Below are 21448 nucleotides of genomic sequence, written 5' to 3' on the forward strand. Positions count from 1 at the left end.
TAATATCTTAGAAACTTTTGGAACAAATTTAATGAAAACATAACAATAATAAAAATGATTTTTATTTTTAAAGAAATATAGTCATCTAAAGGTACAAATAAATGCAATTTATTGTTTCATTTAGATATCGTGATGGACAGTAACTAAGAAAAACACATCAATATTTTTGATGGCATTTAATTAAAATAATTTCACGAAACACAATTTATTTTGTGACAATTTTGATCAACTCTTTTTCACTTCAAGTAACAAACAAAATTATTTATCAAAAATTGTTTTTTTTTTTCTAAACTGTACATAATTCATTCTTCTTTAGAGTGCTATTATAAAATATAAAAGTGGGTGAAAACTGAAGTCAAATTTGAAATCGATTTTGTTGTAACTACATTTGACACGAATCTTTTTAATGAAAAGTAATGATTACAATCAATTGTGTTCTTATAGTAAGCTATAAAAGAACCCATTTACTAATAGGATACACTTGTTTTGATTGAACAAGTGGTGATGAACGATAAAATAATAAGGGTATAATTTTGGGTAGGGCGTGAAATTAGGGGAGAAAGTCAAGAATCGTATTTTTTATGTTATTGGTCAGGTGTTTCATGTAATAATTTATCGAAAAACCTATATTGATTTCTTGATGACTAACTCTGGTTATAAATTTTGAAAATAAAATGTAAATTTTTCGTGTTATTTAAAGCGGTTGTATATCTTCAAATTAAGTTAACAAGTATTGTTAGTACCTGATAAAAGAATTGTTTATTTTTTTCACAATGTTTGCATTATTTGGTCAAACAAATAGTTTATTTTTCTAATGAGATAATCTTCAACAGAATTTTACAATACCTGAGTGTAGAATGATAAATTTTTCTTTCACATTTTTCCACTATTATCATTTGCTTGAAATTTTTGAACATTTTGAAAGTAAAGTTTGTGTTTAGCCTTACTAGTAGTGTTAATTTTTATCTACAGATATGTTATCGTACTTGACAACACTCTTAACACCTCTATTAGCTGTAAATATTGCCTAAAAAATGTTTTTCACAGAAATATTGTTTTATTTTTGTTAGTCATTTATTGCTAACATAAAAATTTAAGAGTTTTTCGAATAGTGATATTAAGTGGTTTTCTGAAATTTGTCACATTTGTATTTATGTTAACTGTACTAAAATAACACCCAACAAGCAAAAATTATTGCAAATTTTACTGAAGGTTAAATTTTGTATGGTTATGGATGGCATGTTGTCCAGATGTTTTTACCGTTTAATAGGTTTTCAAAGTCAATAATAATATTGTCGCCAAGTAATCTACTAAAATTTATTGAGAACTGTTTATTGAGGTAATTACTCAAATAGCCATTGCAAATGATTTTGTATAGGTAATTTGCGGATAACGATTATTTTATCTGCATATGAGTAAGTTGTTGACACTTTCAGGTTGGATGACTGTTTGTTAATTTTTTGAGTTTATATTCTTTGAAAACGATACAAATTGCATTCGCAAACTTATTCCTTACGTCAAAGATATGTATAACGCAATTTAATTTTAATTCGACTAAAACCTGGTTTAAATTTACAAATTGTTTGTTACATTAATATATTCTCGTTTTGGTAATATTAGTTTATCTGAAGCTTAAGTAAACTCTAAGTAAGTGGTAGAAAATTTGTGACATGAAAGAAAGAATAATTTCTTAAGAGTAGAAGAATAATTTTAGTAAAATAAATACTATATTACAGCCTATTTGGAAAATAAGGCATTTTTCCCAGCGCTCACTCAGGTTATCTGACTAAAAAGCGATACAGCTTCGACGTTTTCTGTAAATAATAAAATATCTGTTTTTCGAAGATGAAAAATTGCGTTTTCTGTATTTTATAAGCTTTTAACGTTACAATCCTATATGAATCACTTCCCATCCAAGAGACGGAAGTAAAATCTGTTATTTCTCACCCTTGAGCTAAGTATGACGTAGGTATTTTCCGACTTATAAAGTGGTAGTTATAGAGGGTGCGCCAGAACTCGCGCCCCAGAGATACATGCCATGTAAGGTAAGATACCAGGAAGATAGAAAAAATAATTTAAAAATTTTATCCATAACAATTTCGAAGTTATGAAAATTTCAATTTTGCACTTTTATTTATTTCTATTGGAAAAATAATTTTCCAAGTTTTTTTGGTACAGGCAAGAGGAAACAAGGAAGCTGTATCCTAAATTGTAATTCTGTCTAATGTTGCTTTTTTATTGGCAAAATTTCTGTATCTTTACCAAATAATTATAAAAACATACACAAGATTATCAGTATCATTAAATAGACATAAAAAATGTCAAATGTCTAAAAATAAATTTCAAAATTTTTTCTATGTTCCTGGTATCTTATCTTACTTATTTTTTTGTGAGGAGCGAGTTTTGGGATCCTGTGTTATCAGAGTGATTGTGAAAAAAAAAGTTAAACAACATCAATTATGTTTACTGAGAAATTACTAAGTTTTAATAAATCTGGTAAAAGTATTTTTTTTCCAGAATTACACTTCTGGATTGACATATTTTACCATATTGTCATTAATGTAAAGAAAAGAACAATTTTACTTGTTTGTTGTTAAACTAGAACAGAGAATGTTATGATTAAAAAAATACAAAATATAGTAGAATTTATTCTATTTACAATTATTGTATTGTAATTATTATTATATTGTGATTTTCAACTGCATTAGTAGCTGCTTTTATAAGTGTAGGCTTCATTATTCCACTGTTACTTTCAGACATCACAATAAGCAACGATCACAAAAAATTTAGAAAAATTAAACCTTTTTTTAACACTTAATGAAAAATATAAAACGTCAAAAATGCAATTTGATGCACTTCAAAGATAAACTTTGCTAGAAAAAGATATTTTATTACAAATATTTGATTAAAAAAAACGTGATTGTGAATAAAAAGATCATACAAACTTCAGTAGGAATGTCATTATTACAGCTCTTTTGTAATACATATATCATTTTTATTTAAGAGTGCGGAATCAAAGCATATGTTCTTGAGGTAGCTTATTAAAAATTCCGTGACGCTGCGGTCGACTTAAATTTAATAAAATACCTAGTAGATGGCAGTAAAACGGCACAAAGAGGGTACTTCGTTCCTATTGGCTATTTATAATTTCTTTCTCTACTACAATAGGCTAGCACTATTTTGGCATCTATTTCAAAACTCTCGAACTAAAAAAAGTTAAGAGAAGATTACGTTTATACCGATCACAGCTCTCAGTTGTCGTCAGCTATCTCATGAAATAATAAAATTATACAAATATTTAATACAAGACAATGCATCTTATAGTTATGTACCGAACAACGTTTTTTGAAACATATTTGAGAACGAGTGAATGAGGACATCTGTGTCAAGAAATGTATGTACAGTGCAGTACCTTAAAAATCATGCTGTATCAAGCAATCCAGGGAAGCTCCAGGTATGGCTACGATGTAAACTAAAGATAAAAGTCTGTTCTTTCGTTTGATTTACTTCTCAATGGCAGATTGTGTTGTGATAAAAGATTTGTATGCCTAAACTTTCTTAACATTTTTTGGCTTCGTCGACAGTCGTGCCGTCTGGTGGTTCAAAAGTTTCGCCCCTTGGTCGCACCTTGCGGTTTATTTCTTATATATTATTGCACGTAGTTGTTTTTTTATTAAATTTTCAAATATGACTTGATAATAAATATTATTGTATTACTCCAATAAACGAGCAATAATAACAAATAAGACTGCATACTTAAGAAAATTTAAAGGTATACATATTTCTTGACACTGAATGTTAAATCTAAACTTTTAAACAGATTCAGCGCTGTCTTTACGGGAGTAAAGATGTTTTTATTTTTTATATAAATATGTGGTATAAATTCTTACTTGTCAAGTACTCTATCGTATTACACATCTCAATAGATCATGTTTACATAATTTTACAAATGACATCGCAGTTTTTATAATTAGGATAATGCACACGATATTCTATTCAGATTAATGGCTTTCTGGCGATCTGAAATCAACCAACAGAATATTTTTACTGGAGTTCCCGAGATAAATGAACTACGTGCAAGCAAATAGGAGTAAACAGTAATCTTTTTAGAGCATTCAATGAAAATTTGAATTTGTTTCAGAAATGACGGAAGGCAGCGATGAATGTTCAAAAAGTGCTTGCTCGACTGCCGCTAAAGAGACATCGCGACGTCTGACTGCTTTGACCAAAACCGAAAATCTAGACAACAAATCAAAAAAAGAAGAATTCCGGCCGAAACTCCGGTGGCCGGATTTAACAGTACAAATATTTATTCATGTAGGATGTTTATATGGACTGTATTTGTGCCTTGTGTCTGCCAAGTTGTACACAACGCTTTTTGGTAAGTGCATTTTATGTATTTTTAGTGAAATGATTCATAGACATTTGCACAGGTGATTGATTTTTCTAACCTAAATATAGAACTTGATTATCTACCAGTTCCAGTTCTAATAAAAATCATAATTATAAACACGAAAATTGACGACCGGTGATTTAATTTCGGCTTTTGGTGAATAAAAATAAACTTGTGACGTCAGGTCATTTTAATTTTTTTACATCTGTGCATTTGTGTAACAATGAAAAGTTGATCGGTATTGTTGAAATGTTAAGTGGTAATTTATTTCTATCAGTTGAACTAAATTAATTGTCATGGATTCGTTCCAAGAGTTATTTAAGACGGGTTAACAATTTTTTTGGCGTTTACTTCCGTGCCATTCGCGTTTATTAAGTTTTAAAATGAATGAGAATATCTCAAATTTCACTTTGCAATCAATTACAAAAATTAGGAAGACTCAAAAATATTATGATTTTGAAATGCTAATCTAAGCAATGTAGAATTGGAAAAGTGGGTTAAAAAACAATTAAAATAGACATAAAATAGAATTTGTTAGGTAAAGAAAAAACAGTAACATTAAAAAGTATTTATGAATAATTAAAACTATTTACTTATTCTATATTTATTCAAGATTTTATTGACTCTATGAGTAAATTCGTATTACTGAATATTTGTTTAGGTTAATTACACATGTGCCTAATTTAGGTCATTTAATATTAGAATAGTAACTTCTTTAGAAAAGCATTGGTTTTAATAGAATTTATTTAACTCTGCACACATTTGCGCGGATATTTGCTGTTTTCAGATATTATTTGTAAAAATATTGAACACTGATTACTAATAATTTTTAAATAAAAATGTGTTTAATCTCTCAGTCAATTAATGAAAAAAATATTTGACAAATTGGTAATATTTGGATGCGTATCTAATCTAATACACCTGCCAGGTGAATCAAAAATGAATCATGTTGTATAGCTTTTCTAAAAAGTTATACTTAATCCGAAATAGCATCACCGGCTAGAACCGGTATTTCACCTTTCGCAAAAATATAAAAACAATTGTATCAGTTAAGTCATAAAATCTTTAAAATAAATGATTTATTTCACTATATTTTTAATTCATATTGTGAATGGGAGAGTCGTAAACATACAAACAGGCACACCAACACTATTTATGTAATTTATAAATATACAGGTGTTCCGTTTTTATTGTTACAAATTTAAACAGGTGATAGAATATTTGATATTAAGACAAAAGTTTTCTATGACAATGTATAAGAAAGTGTTGTGTAAGCGAACTACACTCCCTGAAAGAGATGCGTTTTTCAATGGAGTTTTCCCACTATTGCAGAATAGATAAAATTACAAAAGTTGATACAGCTGAGTATTCATCATTACCTACACCTTCTGGGACATACGATTTAGTCTCGGGGTAATAATATATTTCGCGCTTGGGTAGTAATATACTATTTTATTTGAACTGTGATTAAAAATGTAGTTTAAAGAGAATTTTAAAATTGCAATGCTATTTTTTTTAATTTCAAGTTTAGTCTTTTATTTGAACGCCGACCATACACATTTAAAAATATCAAACGATATTTGACTTTTTAGTAGCTTTTACAGTTTTTACTATAATTTGAATTTGAATTGAGAAATTAAGAAATTACTAGAATTAACCATTGGAGTACTTAGATTTTATTCTTCTTCTTGGATCTTCTTGGTATGGAAACGATGAACAAAAACACGATCACCTGAGGATGATTTGTTCAACTTAGATTTTTATTAAAATTTTTAATGTTATACTCAAAACGTAACAGTTATACTAGACAATAATAAAATAGAAAAGTGTGTTGGTTTTATTTACTTTAGTTATCTTGTTAGTTTCATTCTAAAAAACTATTTAAAAATAATTTTATTTACGTAACATTACATTATTTAGAAACGTTTCTATTTGTGGTAACATTTGATTAGTAACGAAAATTTTCGTTATCTACTTTGTTAACAGATGTCTATATTTTCATGTAGTGTCAACAATACTCTTTAAATTTGTCTAAGCTCATGCTAAACCGCGATAAGATAAGAAATTCATGCCATGGTACACGTAGTACCTAGTCAATGTTTCTTCTAGGTAGGACAAGTTCGAGGACAAACAAATCCATTTTCCTGTCTACGACGTAATAATGCGGAAGTGAGAATTAAATATTTTTTTGAGATAACAATATAAAAGAACAAACGAACATTACAAAATTTAAGCATATTAGATAAGTGCGAGATTTTATTTGTTTGTTTTTAACAATCAAGGCTTGTCACATGAAACATTATTTGAATTTCAGACATTGTTACCAAACTTAAATTCACTATCATAATATGAGACGATTAACAAAGTAACAGATGTTTTAATGCCTAAAAAATCTAAGTTACTGAGTCAACCATTAAGTAATCATTTTGTTTTAACAATAGAAAACTATCAATTTAGGGAGTACGTGTTTAAATCCATTGTTCTCCTTTTATTTTTTATTGTTTTGCAAATGACATTGTGTTATGGTGGCCATTTTTTGATTTATTTTCAATTACTAAGATGACCAACTTCAGAAAATTTAAAATCATGACATTAACAAAAGTAATTGTAATAATTTTATTTCAAAACACAAAATACCAATGCAACTGTATAAAAATTTGAATCTTTTAAGAATATACGAGTAGTTTGTAAAATATTGACATGGAAAACAAAAATAGTACAACGAGGTGGTAAATATGGCATTACCCTGAGAACTCATGTATACGTGGATAAAACACAAGGGGTGATGCCATTATCACATTACCACATTATTTTTAGTCAAAAATTTGAATGAAATAAAATTCCAACAAAATTAAGGTCCAAATGTGGTAGACCATCTAAATCGCGTTTTATTTATGACATTTCAGAAATGTCAAAGGAAATATTAAAATAATCTATGAATCTGATATTAAAACTGTTGAAATGGAGCAGTGTGCTCCCTCCGAAGCAATCGAATACTAATTTAGCAAAATATTATCCGTAACTTGACAATTTGAACGAAAAAGTGCCAGGTATTTTTGTAATCTTAACGTTGACAAACTTGTATATTACCGCTCAAGGTATAAAATAATATTACTGCTCATGGGATTTCATGATGTATTACATTAGTGATTGTGAATTTTTGGACCCTAATCTAATGTGTTAATTGTGTTAGTTTCATTTTTTTCCGTATGAATTGCTTGAAGAGTCACTTTTTTTAATTTTCTGCAAGCCAAATTAATATTTAATTTGGTCACTATAAGTTATTTTTGAGTGTTTCAATACCTTCAGTTGATTTTCTTCAGGGGACCAAGCGTATAATGTTCATATTTACAACTAATTATCATTCAAGAAAACTTTTTAACTTTTTTTTGCCACAAATGAAAATCCCAAAAATCTATGCTTCTCTGTTTCTCCTTAAATCGGGACACATCAGGACATAAACATAAAATAGGACATCACATTGAAAACGTAAACATGTTCTGGCTAAATCAGGACGATTGGTCACATTATCAATTACAGTTTTTACTTTAGGAAAAAGTTGATTTGTATTACAAATTTTAAACAAAGTTTTGCGCTTTGTAATTACTTGTGTTCGGCCGTCGGGATTTATTTTCTCCTACCACGCGTAGCATGAGTAGGCCCAGTGTCGTACGTAGCGAAAACTAGAACCTTGAGTGTCACTAAAAATATATTAAATATATATTAAAATAACAATTATTACCAAATTGTATTTAGTAACACCGAAATGGTCCTTGACATCTTTACCTATTTGTACGACACCCAAAAATTAAATGGTTACATTTCAGAAATTCGGTTTTCAGACAAGCGCGCAACGGCACTGCGAAGCTCTAAGTAGTGGGGGTAGGTAAATAAATTTCGATCACCGAACAGAAGTAATTACTATTATTAACTATTAATTAATACACTTGCTTTATAATTTTAATAAATACGACTAAAACACGATTATTACACTAGATGATTAAAATAGTGTATTTTTTAGGTTCATTGGCAGCAAAATCTCATACTTATATCGATTTGTAAAATAACACTTTTTTTGGCACTATAGTCAACCCTTTTAAGGCGAAAAATTTTGCTTTGAAAAACGTTATTTAAATATTTTTTACAGATTTGGATTTGCTGATTAGTTTTCCTAAAAAAATGTGTGTGATATTTTTATACGACGCAGTTTTCCAAAAAACGGGGTTTTCTGAAACCGTTTATCCATTACAAAAAGCAACCCACGCAAGGTGTTTTTGTATGTAAAGTTGATTTATCGCTCTAACTCCCTTATTAGGAAGCATTTCCGGATATAGGTTCGTAGGAATATTTCTATAACCCTCTAAAATTATTTAACGTTTTTTCCTGACATCCTGTATTTTAAAATGTTAGATACATACAGGTGTTTCGTTTTTATTGTTACAAATTTAAACAGGTGATAGAATATTCAATTTTAAGACAAAAGTTTCCTATAAACATGTATCCAAAAATTTTACGTAAGCGGTTTTTATTGGGGTTTTTCCACTATTGCAGAATAGATAAAAGTACAAAAGTTGGTACAGCTGATAACCTTTAAACACCTGAACGAATTCAAAGATTAGTTGTCAAAGTTTTTAATCACGGGCGTCTTAAACGGTAAGACGAATTGGATATTTAATTTATAATTTTTATCCTCTTTATTGTCTGTAACACATATTGTAAACTGATTTTATTCAAAAACGGTAAGTTGTATCGAAAAAACGCAAGATACTTATTTTTTGTGAAAAACTATGAAATTTAAAATTGTGTGGCTGAAAGTGGCAAGAACCAACAGCCGAAATAGTTAGGGTACTTTTACCCTAACCCCTCTCTAGTTTGGGACGCCCCTGAGTAAAAATTTCGACATTTTATTTTTGACTTCGTTTGGGTGTATAAAGGTTATCAGTTGTACCAAATTTTGTAATTTTATTTACAATGGTCGCTGAAAATGTTGAAATATTGGAAGAAATCTATTAAAAGATGTACCCCTTTTAGGGGATGTAACGCCTTTATTTAATATTTTTCGATACATATTCATAGGAAACTTTTATCTTAAAATTGAATATTCTATCACCTGCTTAAATTTGTAACAATAAAAACGGAACACCCTGTATATTCATAACGAAAATCTAAAATTTGCTATTTTGTAACTGATAGCTGAATAAATTTGTATAAACTAAAAAAAGTAATTATAAAAGGAGAAATAAGTAGGAGTATAATTTAAGAGCACAAGATATTTTATTCGTCTAGATATTGAGATTTTTCTGTTAAATTCACAAATCATTTATTGGACTTTATGTTCGAACAAAACATTGCACTCAACTTTTCTTGTTAAATTTCCCAATGATGATATTAACTCGGTAAATTGATACAGACAGCGGCGCCTTGTGAAATGAAAGCTATTGATCCAATAAAAAATGGACTTTGCGTCTTCATATTTCATCGTAAAATCATTTGCTCTATTAACAAATTAAACATTTTCTTGTATTATGTACCATATATTTTGATGTTTAATGGTTTGTTACGTTTCAAAATATTGTTTTTGAATTAATTGTTTATCTAAGTTTGTTATCAAAAATAATTTAACAAAACCACAACATTATAACTTTTATCTTGTTAGTGATAACTGATAATTGATAAAACAGTGGTACAATGAAATAAAGATATGGATTATAACAAGATTCTGTAGTGCTGAGAAGAGTGGGAAGCCAGCATTTTAATTAAGAATATAAGAATTCGGTTTGACCTATCTAAATGAAATTTAGAAGGGGAATGAAATGTAAAGAGTTCACGTTATTTACCCAGAGACGCAAATAGAAAATTTTTATGAATTTGTAAGTTAGTTGAACTTTTTTCGTAAAAAATATACACTAGAACTTCTATAATAAATGAATTATTGCCGGATTTGTAATTTTTTGGATTATCGAACTTTTTTTATTTAAAACAAACATTTTTTTAGAAAATTTATTATTAATATTATTATTTTATCTATTATTTATTTAAAAGGAGAGTAAAACGAAATATAAAAATCTAATTGCATCAGCTTATAGGGTCTTTTTTTCATCTCCTGTCCTATGATGGTCTGGTTTAAAATTTTCTTTTGCCCTTTTTTAACATTTTTCAAAACTGACTACTGTTTTTTAATACGTTCGACATTATCTGATTCTATCTCAAATTCTTTTTCGGATTTTTTAGGTGAATATTTTCTAAAATCTCACTATCATTCATACCTCCTGGGATTTTTCTTGAATAGTAGCATACTTTATAATGTCTTCGTTTGTGATATCTTTAGTCAGTTTCTTAGCTAACTCTATAACTTTGCGCTTTGAGCTTTGCAAAGTTCTAAACGATCGTTGCTTAGATGATTTGCCCAGGACTAACAACTTCATTTTGTGGTACCTAAAACATTTGAACACGAGGTAAGCGTGATTATTTCTTTACAGATTTTTCTTCCAAGCGCAGATACTTCTGATTGATGAACAATAGTAATATCTTTCAAAATAGACCGCTTTCATAGGCATTGCAAGTTTGGTCCAGTGGCAACTGCAATTTTTATAATTCACTTTGATGAAAATTCTTGTAACGTTCCACAATCGCAAGATCATTAGATATTTTTCTACCTGTTATGGACAGTTTGCGAATACCGTACCTTTCATCTAGGGACTTTAAAAGTTTCAGGTTTTTCACGTTTAGTCAGTAAGAGATCATAATACTATATATCTATCATTCTATCAATATCAAATATCAGTATAGAATATTAACATTAACATAACACAGAAACATAACACTCAAAAGAGCTGTTGGGATTTTAACTAGTTTTAATCGGGCAAATCCTCTCGGATTCGCAAATATTTTGTAGAAGTCGTTGGGACAGCCACTCGCCTCTCATGTAAAACTCAAACTATCTTATTCGAAAAATGTCGAAATTGTCGGGGACTTCGCCCCCCAAGTAGAACTTACAATATCTGATCCACAAATGTTTTGTCGGAACTCGCTCGGAATTTTACACTACATATTGGCTTTGCAAAAGTTTTTTAGAAATTTTGGGGGCTCACAATATCGGACTCACAAATGTTTTAATGAGCCTGACCAAATTTGAACTGCAGCCAGCAATACATTTGCATAGGCTTCATGGATTTTGATTATGAATTTTAAAATTAATTAAACATAGTTATTGCGTGACTGACACAAAGAAATTGACAAGACAGGAAACACAATTTTTAAGGTTATTTGTCTACTACCGTTGGAAAACACTTTAGTGATTCAAGCCTTTTTGGAGCTTTTCTATTCAGAAACCATTGTCTTTACAAACACTCAACGGTAGAAGCATTTTTCCCAAATTTGCCATAAATGAGAATCAGATCTGTTTTCTCATCGTTCGAATGCATTTTGACTTTTTGTTAAATTTAATGTCAATTGTGACAAATGAAATTATTGAAAGCAAAATTACCGTGGATTCATAATCAGTTTTTCAAACTGATCTAAAATATCCATTTGCAAATGTATTGTGGGTTGTATTTTCAATTCCGTCGGGCTCATTATTACTCGTCAATACCCTGTATATTTTCATACGTCCTACGCATCCCTTTTTCGTACATTTAAATCATTTTTATCACCGTCTTTTCGTCATTTGATTTTTCCGCGAGACACAAATTTGGAAATTTCTCACCTATCAGATTTCACGGACGTGCGAATGCGCGATATTTATATTTTATCAGAACACCGGAAATAATATTTAGACCTCAATTAAAAGTTCACGTTTGATTACCTATCTCTGTAAATTTGGGAAATGTGCAAGAATAGTATATTAAAGTACAAGTTGCAGAAGGTATCTATTCAAGCACAAATTTGAAATTCCGAAACGAGCCGCGTTGCGGCGGGTTGAGGAACAAATGAGTGCTTGAAGAACCTTCTGCAACAACTGCTTTATACAATTTTTTCTATTTAGCCGCTTTGTCATTTTATAAATTAGAAAACGAAATTTTTTTTTCTAGAGAATTTTGTGACGATTGGCGACATTTATGTGGAATAATTTTACGAATAGGCGGCAGTAAAAATAAAAATAATTCTTATTTTCACATTTGAAAATGAATTGTGAAGAAAGTCTGTCACTAAAATTAAATTAACGCCAACGACTTATTCCAGCACTCAAATGACGTCATTTGGGTGCTGGAATAGACCTATTCTAACACCGAAATAGAAAAAAATTCTTTCGAGACGGTATTTTATAGAGACGACGGCATTTGGCGGCTTGCACTGTCACGATCTGTACCAATCACATCAACTCGCACTTAAAAAAACACACTGGTCTCTACACAAATAAATACTAATTACGTCACCCTTTTGCCTTTTCCTTCCGTTTTTATATCGTTTTCGTGTGATTTTTTTAAGGAGTGTGAACCACATTGACGCGAAATGTCAACAACTGTCAGAAGCGTCAGATTCAATAATTGAAATTCAACGCACTCTTATTGTTATTTTTTTAAACGTTAATTTAGGCGATTTTTGACTTTTTTTTCTATGAAACTCTACAACTTTGTAGGGTTATGATTGAATTTTTGTCTCTTACTTTCACTCAATTTCAACCTTTTGTCGTTTTCTACTTTTAGTGCTTCTAAATTTGCAACAAGAAAAAAACAATTGTTATTGTGCGACAAAGATGGTTAAATAACGTTTTACATGGGTGTAGAGCGTTCAAGCTATCACGTTTTAGTGATTTTACTTTTTATGGCTTTTCCGTAAATGCATATCTGTGGCGTTGGTAAAAAATGTGTAATATTTTATTTAATTTTTCAACATTAACATCTTATATTGTTTCTATGGTGCATTTAAGCTTAGCTTTCGCGTTATACGCTCTTCAATTACAATGTACCCTTATTTGGTGTTTTGTCAATTTTGACAAATTTTTTTAAAACAATTTTTGAATTTAGTAACATTTTTGATTCAATACATATTATTAGAACTTTGTAACTCTTTCTTCAGGGGGAGCGTCACTTGCATACCTATTTTGTAATAAAAAGTAATTTATCTCTATGAATTGTTTTATAACCCATTGCGAAAATTGTCTTTTCATTTATGTAATTTTCCAACAAAAACAGGACATTTTATTTCAGAAAAGTTTAAAATTTATCACTTACTTTGTAATATGTGGTTTTTGCCTTGATAAGATGAAGAGTTATGTTATTATTTCATCATTCATTTCATTATTTTATAGACAATTGTTTTTACCACTCATCGTGTATTATTTAAAGACAAATTATGTCTAAATTTGCAATGTGAAAATAATTTTTGTTCCAGCATTCCTAACGATATACCTCTCAGGGTTTGGCATCACCGCAGGTGCTCATAGGTTATGGTCACATAGAGCTTACAAAGCCAAATGGCCCCTTAAGATACTTCTACTCGTCTTATTTACAATTACGGGTCAGGTGAGCAAATTTTTTTTTATTTGAAAAAATATTGAAGTATAAATTTACAACTATGGTTTTCTCTAATTTTGAATGTGGAACTAGTACCTAAGTTATAAGTAGCCACTTATGTTAACCAAAATATGTTTACGTTTTTTATATTTTTATATAATTTTATTCAGAACAAACTTTTTTTATGTCTTATGTGTATGGAATTATTTCTTCATTCTAAATCGATATACATGATATTTTGGTACAGTTTTTAACTGATTATAACTAGTTCTAAATGTTTGACACGAGTAAAATTTGCTTAGTAATTTTGTGTTTTATTGTGATAACAACATCTTAATGAACTAGATATCACAATCTTGAGCTAACTGAGTAACAAAAAAACTGTTTAATCGGTGTTTTAGATGCAGACATTGGAATAAAAACAAAATAGATAAAATATTTTTTTCCAATTTGGTTGTGAAAAGCAACCATTGTGATACGCCATTTTAGTTGTCAAATGTGCTTAATTTTATCACTAGTTATAATTTATAAAATATGACATTATTGTATCACTAGTGTTAAAATAGCTAAAAACAATAGTATTTTCATGGCAACGCAACGCCCCGATACCAGTATGATTTTGGAAAACTATTGAAATCACAGACAGAAATTCAAATTTGATGCCTATGCTTTTCACAACTAAATTGGAAAAGATCTTGTATGAAACACGTTGCAAAATGGCTGTTTTTTGCACACGACGTGTTGGACCACATTTTACACTCGTGGTCCAATTTTCACGTGAAAAACACGCTCATTTTGCAACTTGTTGCATGAATAGCTATTTTTTAAACTCTCAATTTTTTCAATGTAATTTATCGTTTTATACAGGGTGTCCCAGCTAGTTGGTAAGTTAGTAAAGTCCAATATTGACCTATAAACGATAAAATTTTAAAATATGTATATCAGAAAGTCATAGATGCTAATCTAGTCTATGGACTAGATTAGTATCTATCAATTTCCTATATACATGTTTTAAAATTTTATCGTTTAAAGGTCAATATTGGACTTTACAACTAGCTAGGACACTCTGTGTATGTATTTAGTTGAAAAAAAAACATTTCTATATTTTCTTGTTTTTGAAACTTTTTTAAAGAAAAACGAGATGTGCTGTTTTAATTTTTTAAATTAGTTATTTTTAGTATGAGTAATACATATACGAGTACCTTATGTATTATGTTAATATGTCCTACTGAGTTGAAAAAGTCCATTAAACAATAAATAGGTGTTCCATTTAAAATTTTTAAGTTGTTGAACTTTTAGCAAACGCTTTAATTTTTTATCTTTTGCAAATGTAACATACTAAAAAAATATTAAAGCTTGTCCCTTCTTCTTTGAGGTAGTAAAAAAAATTTTTTAGATGTCTTAGTTTTTGTGTAATAGATTTTTAAAGAGTGCATATTTCGTCAAAAAAACTTCTTATTTTTAAAACTAAGCAAAATCGACTAATAAGTTTAGCCTAAAAACATTGTCATAAAAATCTACATATATCCAAAAACGCTAACGCTGGTGCTTCATTTAAAAAACAGTTTTTATTGTAACTTATTATTGAGACACGCTGTATAGTTGAAAATAATTTAAAACGATGGACTAGATTAGTATCTATCAATGGCCTATTTTTTTTTATTTTACCATTTAAAGGTCACTGATGGACTTTTTTAACTCGCTGGGACACCCTGTATACTTAAAATACAACACGCCTTTTTAATTTTTACAAAATATTTGTATAAAAGTACATTAATAGATTTTGATAGAAAACTTCATAAAAAAAAAGTTATTCTAGAGTTTTCTATCTGAATTTAGTGACGCCACAAAACTTGAATGAAGATTGCTTTTTATAACTGATTTATTTATATCTAACCGATAAATATTTGAAACATCTCTATTAATTTTTTATTATTGTACAAAAACAAGAAACAAGTACAAAGCCTTTATTAATGATTTTTATATCGAGGATTAAAATTGTCTGTTCTTTTAAGAAAAGTTTTTCAGATTTAAATGCATATTGTTTTTAAATTTACTTGAACATATTTTTGGATGCATTTCTCAAATTTAGAATAGATTTATACCTTGAATTTTTGATTATTAAAACACAAAAACTTTTTCTTTGCAAAAAAACCATTCGAAAAACGAACAAAAGTCGATCTTGATAATTTGCTATTTGAAAAAACCTAGTTTATTTGAATTTATGCTTGATCGTCGATAGATTAGTTTTCTAGAATTTCTTATCCAAGTGTGCATTGTTTAAGGTTGTTACCCCTAATTTTATCGATCTTCATTCAAATGCCATATGTACACGCATTAACAAATTTACGACAATGCCTTTGGCCATATATTTAATGACCCAGTAATGTCACTTTTTACTCGATTTGAAACCGATTATCAAGTCCAACAAATTACTTTCCCCATCGATCTGTTTTCAAAGCACAATTCGGTGTAAAATACAATTACTGGGAAAATATTGGACTTTATATTTTGTAGTTACTATGTAGTGAATAGGTAACAAATTCGTGGAAATCGAAATAGTCCATCAACAATGACTAACACGAACAAATAGCGGTCGCTGTCAACAGGCAAATCTGGTTTCGTCTGGATTGCATTTAATTGAAAATCGTTTTCACACGTTTTGTGACGAAGGAAAATTTTACTTTTATAGGTGGAAATACTTGTAATAAATACAAGTTTGCAAAAACTTTGAAATGGCTTCTTCAATTATGACTAAAGATTGCCAAGGTAATGAAATAAATGGTTCATTGTATGGAATATTTAACTATGAATACTTGTCTTGTTACACTTACTAGAATTGACCTGGTTAATTGAATATACATTTACACCATTCGTGCTTGGTCACGTTGAAAAATTAACTTTAGAGGATCAATAATGATTAAATGGAAACAATAATATTGAAAGAGGTGTAAAAATTTACTTTTACATCAACATTTAATAAACAACATTTCAGTTTGTACAGACATTGTAAATGTAAGCAATCTTTCCAGGTACCAAGTATTTTTTGTAGAATTTTTAATTCAACTATTTTTAAAATCAGTATCACGGTGAATAAGAAGTATGGAATTAGGCGTTTTTTTCGTAAACTAACTACTTTACGAAAAAATTATTTGTGCAGCGTAATCGTTTATCAAGAACAACATTTTTCGAAATTCCTTTTAGTTTTTGAGTTTCCCATTTTTTTTGCAAAACTCGAGAACAAAAAAGTATTTCGAAAAACGTTATTCTTGATAAACGGTCACATTTTAATTGTACTTTACGCAACAAATTATTTTTTTCATAAAGTAGTTAGTTTACGAAAAAAAGGCTTAGTTCCATACTTTTCACTGTGTATACAAAACAATAAAGTAAATATGGGTGTCAAGGATTTTAAACTTTTTTTTCAATTTTCGTCACAATTATTATTTTTTTATCAAAATCATACAACTGATTTATTGTTTTTAACGAGTTCTACTAATAGTTTTATTCCAAGGTATTGAAAAAAAAAGAACAGATATAGGGAGCACTTTTAATTGTTTAGTCAATTTTTATATATATATATATATATATATTATATAGCCCTTTATATATTATATAGCCCTTTTACCTGTAAAGTTTTATAATTTACTGCACTTTCTTTAAAAGTTATTAATTAGCTATATTGTAGAGTAATATGTACGTGATAACTTGCATTTTCTATAAACAAAAAAAAAATTGTTTTTTTATCAACCCTTTTAATTTGATGGCAATGTTTCCCGACCTAGAACATAAATGTCAGTCAGTCTCTCGCCAGTTGAAATATTCAAGACCTAGATAACAACGTTAAGCGTAGCTTGTGTGACCTAAAAGCATATCGATTTTTATTTTTTTATTATTCACAAATGATTTGGTATACTTTACACGTTTCAAGTAATCAATTAAAGCACGAAAGTTGCTACAACACTATCACAACTCACGCTGATTGCGCCATTTCGATCTTATAATAATGATTTGACTGTTTTGTTTGAAAAAACATTGTTGATTTGGTTTTTGACTGAAAACCACAATAGAAATTGTCGTTTGTTATTGAAACACTTTTATATCTTGCATTAGTGAATTTAGTGGGCATTGGGAGGTTGCGAAGTTGTTTTTTTTTTTTTCGTTACAATAATTATAACTGAAATGGGTAGGAATTACAAATTGTTAACGATCAAAACTTTTGTATGTATTTTTTAATAGTGTAATTAAATATGTACATTTTTTTCAAACAAAATAAAATTTATTATGTATTGTACTACATTGAAGTTCAGCAAATAAAGTTCAGAAAATAAAAAAAGACTTGATCAAAAATACATTACAAAATCAAACCAATTGAAATATTTGTTACAATTAAAAAAAAACAAACGATTTATATTATTTATTGGAAGTTTTTAGTTTAAATAATAATTTGTTAAGTTGGAGTAGTTTTAAATTAAATCTCCGTCACAAGAAAATTCAGAAAAAAACTGAAAAAAAAAAGCATCAAAAATGATCGCGAGCGTATTTTGTGATAAATACATATAGTAAACTTTGAGTCACCACATTTGATTATGGAAAAATTTTACGATTCTGTCATAATTTATGACACAACTAGTTGATCATCATCATTCATCAACACTTTAAATAAAAATAAGCGACATTTTTTAGGAAAATTACTTAAAAAACCTCTGACATTAAATTATAGGAGTAAATAATTAAAAAAAAATACCTATTATTTTTGCTTGTATTTTGTGTTTTGTGGGGTACTGTTACGGCTGTTCCGGCTAAACCCCACATTAGAAGTATTGAGAGTTCTAACAGTGATATTTATCTAAAATTTTGTTTATAGTCATAATTGGTTAGGTTCTGCTCAATGAAATTTTCAAGATGGCAGCACTTCCTGTTACACCGGGAGTGGATAGCAACTTCGTTATTTCAAGTAGAAAGTTATGTTTTTTATTGCGTTTTTGGATTACTCAAGTGATTTTGAGAAAGTTTTCATTATCCCCTAAACCTAAGTTTAACCGTTTTTGAAATATTTAGACCTTTTCAAAAAAAATTGTATTTGAATCTTCCTATTCAAAAATCGATAACTCTGCAATTTTTTATTATGTTGAAACCGTATTTGGGTATACGAGAGAGAAAGGTTAGATATTTCCTTTGGTTTATTCATAATTAGAAAAATAATTAACAAACCGCCAAAATCTAAGGTTACGTTTAAGAAACTTCAAATACCCTTAACTCAATTTTTCTAAATGAAACACCCCATTTTTTTTACTAAATTGAGGAGAATTTAGTTCTGCTTCGATCTGTATTAACATTCCCTATACCTATGTTTGATAGTTTTCAAGTTATAGTAACTTCTTTTGATATTGTGAGAAACTCATTAGTCATAGCTACTTTAGCATGGGTTGTCATAGAAATAAGAAAAAAATTGAATATCAAAGTTATTCAATTTAGATTAAATAAATTTAATTTGTATTTAGTAGAAGAATAACACAATTGTAAAAAAAACTTGGCGTTTTTTCAGTGAAAAATATTTCCATGGCAAATTATGTGAAAACTACCATGGATGGTAATGAATTTCTTCTATTGTATAATAACTTGGAAATCATTAAATTTAGGTTTGGAAAATGTTGATACAGATCGATGCAGAATTAAATTCTCTTTCATTTAGTGAAGAAAAAGTTGGGGCCTTCCATTTGAAAAAAAATAGTTACGGGTATTTAAAATTTCCCAAATGTAACCTTAAATTTTGTAGGTTTGTTAATTATTTTTCCAAATATAAGTAGGCAAAAAAAAGATCTAGTCTTTCTTTTTCATATGCCCAAATACGATTTCAAAATAATTAAAAATGGTAGAGATCGATTTTTGGAAAGGAAGATGCATATTAAAAAAAATTCAAAAAAAGTCTAAGTCAAAAACGGTTAAATTTAGGTATAGTCTGATAAAAACTCTCTCAAAATTACTTGAGTAATCCAAAAACGCAATAAAAAACATAACTTTCTATTTAAAAAATAACGAAGTTAATAAAATAACGAAGTTGAGTTGACCCATTTCCGGTGTAACCGGAAGTGCTATCATTTTGAAAATGTTTCTATTGTGCAGGATCTAAACGATTATGGGTATAATCAAAATTTTAGATAATTAGCACTGTTAGAACTCCCAACACTTCTAATGTGGGGTTTAGCCGGTACACACTGTATACTATACTATTTAGAAAACGGTGTGACTATTTGGAAACCAAAGTACTTTGATTTCTTAAAAGAAACTTAATTTTTTGATAGTATTTTACACATACTTATAAAAGTGTCTTTTATTTCAGAGGCATGTCTACGTCTGGGCATTGGACCACAGAGTCCACCACAAATACAGCGAAACCGACGCCGATCCACACAACGCGAAACGCGGTTTCTTTTTTTCACACGTCGGCTGGTTAGTCCTGACTCCTCATCCTGACGTTGTTGAAAAACGAAAAGCCGTCGACATGAGCGACTTGGAAGCAGATCCGCTCATAATGTGGCACAAAAAGTAACAAACACTAAAACTACCAAAAACATATTAACACAACTTTTGAATTTCAGACTGTATCCAGTACTATTTTTCCTATTCGTAATTTTTCTACCAGTTTTTATTCCTGTGTATTTTTGGAACGAAACCATTTGGAATTCATTTTGGGTGAATTTTAACGCTCGATTTTGTATTACTTTAAACATCGCGTTCTTCGTTAACAGCGTCGCGCATATGTGGGGCCAGAAACCTTACGACAGGTATGTATGAAAAGTCTCAGTTTTTTTATTAAAGTTGGTTTGCAGATATATAAGTCCAGTGGAAAATTTGGCGGTGTCTTTGGCAGCGTTGGGTGAAGGTTGGCACAACTACCATCACGTCTTCCCATGGGATTACCGAACTGGCGAACTTGGAAATAGCTACAACCCGTCTACGACTTTTATTGATTTCTTTGCGAAAATTGGATGGGCCTATGATTTGAAATTTGCTTCAAATTCGATGATTGCAAGAAGAGCGCAGAAAAGTGGCGATGGAAGTCACGTTTGGGGCTACGGAGATGCAGATATAGAAAAAGAAGATTTAGAAGAACTGAATCAAATGGATGAGGATTTTAAAACTGACTAATTTTAAAATGCCAGTAACCAGTATTAGCCAGTATACAATAATCCATAGAGTTTTTTGTCAGTTGCTTTCTTTTAGATGAATTTTTAGTTTAGCTGCTTTTTTGAAAAATTTACAAAACCAAACGGTGCCATTTAGGCAGTAGTGCTTTTGTTAATTTTTGAAAGTTTTAAATCAAAGTCACAAAGGCAACAGCAAAGTTTAGATACTTAACACATAATCACTGTTGAATTGTTCTACAACAATCCAACTTAAAATGTTTTGTGACTTTATTTTACTTAAAGATACAATTGTGGTGGGGTTATTTCAAGGAAATCTTATAATTTGAATAGTTCATTAGTGTTTCCTTGGATGCCCAGTGACTTATATAATTTGTTTTTGTTTTCTTAGATTTATGGTGTTTTTTTGTTAAGTCTGAACATATTTAATATAATAAAAATGTTTCAACAAA

General features: G+C 29.2%; 1 protein-coding gene across 2 annotated transcripts in view; it reads left to right on the plus strand.

Moving 5' to 3' along the window:
• Positions 1-21448, plus strand: part of LOC123009904 (acyl-CoA Delta-9 desaturase-like) — a 40090-nt gene extending 18642 nt beyond the window's left edge. For both annotated transcript variants that reach the window (XM_044406472.1, XM_044406471.1), the window contains exons 2-6: positions 4142-4381; positions 13727-13857; positions 20192-20397; positions 20451-20636; positions 20682-21448. In XM_044406472.1, coding sequence (XP_044262407.1) covers positions 4144-4381; positions 13727-13857; positions 20192-20397; positions 20451-20636; positions 20682-21000 — 1080 coding nt within the window. In that variant the 5' untranslated portion in view covers positions 4142-4143 and the 3' untranslated portion in view covers positions 21001-21448. The remainder of the gene's footprint in view (positions 1-4141; positions 4382-13726; positions 13858-20191; positions 20398-20450; positions 20637-20681) is intronic.

The sequence above is a fragment of the Tribolium madens genome, unplaced genomic scaffold (genome assembly GCF_015345945.1).
Source record: "Tribolium madens isolate multiple individuals breed KSU strain unplaced genomic scaffold, Tmad_KSU_1.1 Scaffold_7;HRSCAF=85;Tcas5.2_LG10, whole genome shotgun sequence".
NCBI lineage: Eukaryota > Metazoa > Arthropoda > Insecta > Coleoptera > Tenebrionidae > Tribolium > Tribolium madens.